General features: G+C 36.6%; 2 protein-coding genes across 3 annotated transcripts; one reads left to right on the top strand and one right to left on the bottom strand.

The window, feature by feature from the left end:
- Positions 1–232: 232 nt before the first annotated feature.
- Positions 233–2,952, top strand: LOC306846392 (uncharacterized protein). Its single transcript, XM_079379755.1, has 6 exons — positions 233–283; positions 487–589; positions 878–1,616; positions 1,765–1,983; positions 2,386–2,606; positions 2,745–2,952. The coding sequence occupies exons 2-5, from the start codon at positions 493–495 to the stop codon at positions 2,588–2,590; spliced, it is 1,260 nt and encodes a 419-aa protein (XP_079235881.1). The 5' UTR covers positions 233–283; positions 487–492; the 3' UTR covers positions 2,591–2,606; positions 2,745–2,952.
- Positions 2,370–6,182, bottom strand: LOC306846388 (G2/M phase-specific E3 ubiquitin-protein ligase-like). Of its 2 annotated transcripts, XM_079379748.1 has the most exons (13): positions 5,944–6,171; positions 5,722–5,846; positions 5,163–5,472; positions 4,966–5,051; positions 4,821–4,876; positions 4,709–4,742; positions 4,457–4,518; positions 4,239–4,325; positions 3,842–4,152; positions 3,565–3,743; positions 3,254–3,426; positions 2,955–3,169; positions 2,370–2,877 (listed from the first exon to the last, which is right to left on the bottom strand). In XM_079379748.1, exons 1-13 carry the CDS (start codon positions 6,065–6,067, stop codon positions 2,642–2,644), a joined length of 1,998 nt encoding a protein of 665 aa, XP_079235874.1. In that variant the 5' UTR covers positions 6,068–6,171; the 3' UTR covers positions 2,370–2,641. The 2 variants fall into 2 exon arrangements, with proteins under 2 accessions (XP_079235874.1, XP_079235875.1); XM_079379749.1 differs by lacking the exon at positions 5,722–5,846 and having other exon boundaries at positions 5,944–6,182.
- Positions 6,183–6,382: the final 200 nt, after the last annotated feature.

Raw genomic sequence — 6,382 nt, 5'->3', positions numbered from 1 at the left:
CAAACATAAACTCACAACACAACGCATTTAAAAAAGCAAACATAAACTCACAACACAACGCATTTAAAAAAGCAAACATAAGCTCACAACACAACGCATTTAAAAAAGCAAACATAAGCTCACAACACAACGCATTTAAAAAAGCAAACATAAGCTCACAACACAACGCATTTAAAAAAGCAAACATAAACTCACAACACAACGGAAATGCTCCCGACCACTAGGGGGCAGTGTTGGCAGTGAAACACCATACGTCCTCGAGACGCCATAAGAACTTCTCAGTGTAAGTGATTGATCTTAATATGTGTAATCGATTTTTAAATGAACAACGTGTTTTTTCTTGAATGATTTGATATCCTGGTAATCTTAATGTATCGATTCATGAGCAGAAAATAAATCAATATTATTTTCGATTTGGACAGTTTAGCGCTGCTCTTGTTTTATGAACGCCCAACTGAAATATCATTTCAACCGTTGTCTTCTTAGGCTGGCATGTTTTGTCCATTTTGTGGACACGATCTGGGGACTATTTTAGTATTTTGCGGCTCGTGTGGTCGTAATGTTCAGTTTTTGGCTGAAGTTCAAAGTGGTAAGTTTGTATCAAGACTGATGTAATATACATATTTTGAACACTGGGCTCAAATAAAAATATGAAAATATTATTATAGGAAGAACCTAAAGTTATTCTTATTGGAGCATGTTTATTCACTAAATGTTAGGCAGGCGTTTCTAACAATTAAAGTTGTGATTTAAATGGTACCACTTCATGTATTTAAAGTTAGCATGTGTCCAATTAAATTAAGTATTATTTATGTCTCTCTTTGTATTGTCATTTAAAACACATTAATTCAATATTTTATTCTTTCTTGATGGTTAGAGTCATCTGTTCAAGTTTCTGAGGACGATCTTCTTCAAAAGTACTTCAGAGATGGACACAGTTACAGTGTCATTCTGGATTTCTTGGCACTGAAGCACAACATTAAAATGAGCCTTCGTACCCTGAAAAAAAAATTGAACAACCTGTCCTTGTACAAACGAAAAAACTACTCGCCCTTGGAAATTGTTCGGACTGCTATTACTGATGAGTTGAGTGGTTCTGGACAGCATTATGGCTACCGCACAATGTGCCAGACCCTACGACAAAAACACAATCTTACAGTGAGGAGGCAAGATATAATGCTTATGATGGCAGACCTTGATCCAATAGGCATTGAACAACGCTCAAGAAGAAGATTTGTGAGAAGGGTTTACTATTCTTTGGGGCCAAATCATGTCTGGCACGTTGATGGCTATGACAAATTAAAACCATATGGTTTGGCTATAAGTGGCTGCATCGATGGTTACTCACGCAAAGTGATGTGGTTAGTCTGTGGAGCTAGCAATAACGACCCAGACATTATAGCTCACCATTACCTACAGTGTGCCAGTGAATTTGGAGTCATACCACAGCTTCTTCGCACTGACTGTGGCACTGAAAATGGAACAATGGCTGCAATCCACTGTTCTCTGAGATCAACCCACACAGATGACCTGGCAGGGGCTTCAAGCCATATGTATGGCTCCTCGATCACAAACCAAAGAATTGAAAGCTGGTGGTCATACTTCAGAAAACAAAGGTATAGTCCACACAGTCATGATATTTTGCAGGTGTATTTAACATTTCTTGCTGAATTTTACAGTTGGAAATGTTTAGTTAAAACATGTTATAATAAAATGACCTATTCAGTGTCTAAAAGGGATGTTGATGTTGGTCTATTTACACAGGTCTCAGTTTTGGATGGATCTTCTAAATGACTTGAAAGACAGACAGCTCTTTAATGGCAGTCATGAGCAGATATGCTTAATGCGTTTTGTGTTTTTAAGTGTACTGCAGAAGGACCTTGATGAATGCAAAGAAATATGGAACACTCACACCATTAGGGCAGTTAAACAGTCTCGCTGTCCTTCTGGTAAACCAGATGCAATGTACGCTCTTCCACACAGGTTGGTATGTGACTGTATTTAACTGTTTTTAATTTTTGTAATGAAATTGTTACGATATTAGTTAACACAAAATGTCAAACTCTGCCATCATTCACCCACTCTAATGTTGTTCCAAAGCCATGAGATTTACTTTCTTCTGTGGAACACAAAGTGGATTATAAAATGATAAAATGTCTTACATACCATTAACTTTCATTCCATGTTCTGCTGTAAAATTAAAGTAAAAAAATTCTACTCCACAGAAGAAAGTCATTCAAATTTGGATTGGCATTAGGTTTAGTAGTTATATTTTGGGGCTAGGCGACATAATTCATTAACAATAAACCTTTATTGCGTTTAATACTGTACTTTGAATTTTCATATTAAAATAATGGTAGACAATTGTTCCTCTTTTATTCAAAGGTTTAATGGGAGAGAATGTGGATTTTGCATCTCACAGGAAGACTTGGACGAGTTTTTCATTGAACTTACTCGTAGCACATGTGGAGATCGACAGTTGCAGGCACACTACGAAGAACTATATGCCCAAAGCAATCTGACTATATCTCACACCTGGGAGGCTGGTGTGGAGAACTATATAACTTTAAAGAACATAGCCCACATTTAAACAAAAGACTCAAAAGGTGAGCTATCCCTTTTACATTTTAAATTGTTCTACTTAGTGCAATCCAAAACCAGGTGAGTTTTGAATACCAAAATCCATTGCATTTTTGAATTCTTCATAGCTTTTGTACATTGGCAATTTGATTGTGTTGGCACAGGTGCTTGCAATGGGGAATTTAGAAGTCCTCTCAAAACTCAGTTGGGGCTGAGGCACAATTGAAGAAGGAGGCAGTGAATCCAATCCCGTGGCAAACATTAGGATGTCCTGGAGGGAGACTCCTTTTTCTTGTTCTGAAAAAACAAACAAACAAAGGGATATCATGAAATATGTAATCAACAACAATAAAATGTAATGTTTAATCCTTTACCTCCAGTGTCAAGCAAATAGTCTCTCCAGTATCCCAGAATTCTTGTTTCTTCTTGTCGTCTGGTGCTACCAGGTTCACTGAGCTGAGCCTTGAAGACACCCTCCACAGATTCAGGTGTTAGTCTGTCAACACTGTAGCACATATAGGGTCTGAATATACTAGGATGTTGTTCCAGGGCATGCATGACATCCAGGGTGGAAAGCCCATCCCTAAATCTGTAAGCCAAACATCATCACAAAGTGATGATAATGATAACACTGATAATTATCATACTCTCTCAAATTAGGAACAAGACTTGCCTTTGTACGGAGTACTGGTTTCTGTATATTATGTACCATTGTATGAAATCCTTCGCAATGTTGTCTTTGCCTTCTACACTTTGTGGGTAATCAAAACATCCAGCAGTCTGCAGCAAGCTTTCATACTTGTCGATAAGCATGTGTAATTCATCCAATGATGCTGCACTGGATATCTGGTAAATAGGTAGCAATTAAATTCTAATATATTTTTCATCAAGCCAAAATAAACAAGTCTGTAACTCTTAATCCTTAAACCTTTTTAGCAACAAAAAATATAACTTAAAATAAGCTTAAAAGAAAATTGAATGCACCTCAATTAAAGCTGCCTTCATGGTCTCATCTGTTATATCCTCAACTGTTCCATTAATGTCAGCCCTTCCAGTGAGGTGATCGTACAGCATATCTGAGAGAAAGCGAGGACCTGGACCACCGTGAACAATAGAAACTGCGATCATCCGCCCAGCAAGGAAGTATTCATCTTCTCTGACAGCTGTAGGAAAAGGATTGTTTTTCCACACTTACTGTACTGAAAAAATAAACATTAAATGAATAGTGCAGCTAAAATCTAGAATTAAGTAAATAATTTACCTGCATTATTAAAGGTGAGAAATCTCCTATTTTCTGGACCATCAAAGATTCTCCGTGCTCTTAAACAGTCCATTAGGAGGGTCAGAAACTCGCGTTTTGGACCACCTGTGTCCACTGCATCTTCAGTTGTGCCTTCATCATCTGTGAATTTGACAAGCATGTCATGAAATGGATCATATGATGCACGTTTAAAACCGCGAACTGCTCCATCCCAAACATTAGCTCGATTTATGTTGAATCTGCTGCAAGACGTCTTTATGATCTTCTGTGAGAGATCTGACACAACGTCTGCAGCAGTGAATGCATCGGAGCTGTAAAACATAAAGAGGTTTTGATTAAGCAAATTAAGTGAATAAATTTAGAAACATGGCATTGAGAGTAATTAATAAATTACAACCATTCCTCTTCAACATATTTTGTGTTCTGGTCCGACTCTTCTGAATCACTTTCGATTACTATTGGTGCATACAGACGTGTGTAATTGCTGAAAGAGAAAAATAACAGTACTTTACATCCATTTACATACAAAAGTTACTGTAGACCATTAAAAGTAACTTAAAGCAGTTAATTTAATACTGGAGCAATTTATCTTTTGAGGTAACTCAACAAGCTTACGTGTAGCACTTTTGCTGGTCACGTACATGTTCTTGGATGTTTGTTCTGATTTTTCCTGCTTCCTAGATTTGTCAGAAATATAACAAATATTAAAATTCAATTATTTTAAAATCTGTATGAGTATTATTTTATGTAAAAAAAAAAACTATAACCAATATTAAATAAACCCTATAAAACATAATACATTTTTGTTTTTGTTTTAACAAACTAAGGTTGTAACATAAAAGGTATGGACATCAATTATGAACTTACTTGTTCCAAAGAAGGCAGAGAGTGATCAGGGTGTCTGAAAAACAACAACTATACATTCATTTGAGCAACTCTTAAGCTCCAAAGAACGTCCTGTTAATTTTGCTAGTAATACCTGTCTAATGTGCTTCCTGCCTTTGGTGTTCTTTCTTCATCTGGACTATCCCATATCTGCATAGAGAACACAAAGCAGGAGTTAAAAATTAGTTACAATTAAATGTTAAATTTATGTTTGGAGACATGCAATTAAATGCACCCACCAAAGTGTCATTCTCATCAAGTGTACTGTGAGAGGTAGATTTTACTTGCACTTCACTGTCTTCACTAGAAGAATCCTCATTACGGTCTTCAGACAACAATTATGAACATAAGGAAAATTCATTTAGATTTAAAGCCATGTGTATATAGTGTTTTATACATGTCTATGTAAGATTTTCTTTAAATTAAATATGCTCACCTGTGGCTGAAAAGTCTTGAACTGTGCATATGAACAGTGTTATTCGTTGGTAAGCCTTCCCAACTGCCTCTTTGTACAGTTGTAGTTTAAAAGGGGTGTTTGTTCCTGGAATATTTTTAACCTCTGAACAATCTGGGTACAGTAAAACATAGGGGCCCTCTTCCATGTCCTGATTAAAATCTTTTTCTTTCTTTTCACCAGCTATTAACACTTGCTCAGATGACCAGTTTGTTTGAACTTCAAGAGGCAGGTTCTTCCCTCTCACGGCCTTTAGAACACCATCATGTCTTTTCATAATTCCAATGAAAATCTGCATGTGAAAAGAATAAATAAAAATGTCACAAACTGAACACTGAAATAGGCTTTAATATGGGTGTGAGACTAATTTATAAAATACTTATAAAACTGACTGATAAAAAGATAATCATGATTGTGAAACTAGTTAATATCTACAATTCTTCAATTCAGCACTGCACTAAATTCCATAGGAAACAGACATTCAAGACAAGGGTACAAGGGTTGCAATAGTCTTCATCCCTACTCTGATGTATAAATATACCTTCACAGTTTTTTTATCCTTCTTTGAGTCATGGTTTTTCTTTGTAAAGAAGGTTTTCCTCTCCTTCTCCTTTAATGCCCTGTACTTCATGAAACAATCCACTGAACTTTTCTCTGTTGTTCCTGCTTTAAAAACATTGTCATAGAAATCTCTCACATTATATTCTACAGTTCACCAAGCAAATCAATACAGTAACGTTAACAGCCTCGCTATGTAACTTACCTGCACTGGTGTTGGGCTCATTTCCATCAGGCACTTTGTCTTTGAGAAACTTGACGCTTTTTCCACATGTGCTGCAAAAAGAAGGGCAGCTTTCGAGCGTAGCCCCACAAAATGGACAATACATTGCCAACTGAAATAACGTCAGGGAGCAAGCAGCGTTAAAACGATCAAAACAGGTTCAGACTGCCCGGCAGTCAACATGCGCACAATTGCCTGTTTCTACAGACCAACTGCCCCCTAGTGGTTGGGAGCATTTCCGTTGTGTTGTGAGCTTATGTTTGCTTTTTTAAATGCGTTGTGTTGTGAGCTTATGTTTGCTTTTTTAAATGCGTTGTGTTGTGAGCTTATGTTTGCTTTTTTAAATGCGTTGTGTTGTGAGTTTATGTTTGCTTTTTTAAATGCGTTGTGTTGTGAGCTTATGTTTGCTTTTTTAAATGCG

This window comes from Barbus barbus (genome assembly GCF_936440315.1).
Source record: "Barbus barbus genome assembly, chromosome: 26".
NCBI classification, from domain to species: domain Eukaryota; kingdom Metazoa; phylum Chordata; class Actinopteri; order Cypriniformes; family Cyprinidae; genus Barbus; species Barbus barbus.
This window is presented reverse-complemented; position numbering and strand designations above follow the sequence as displayed.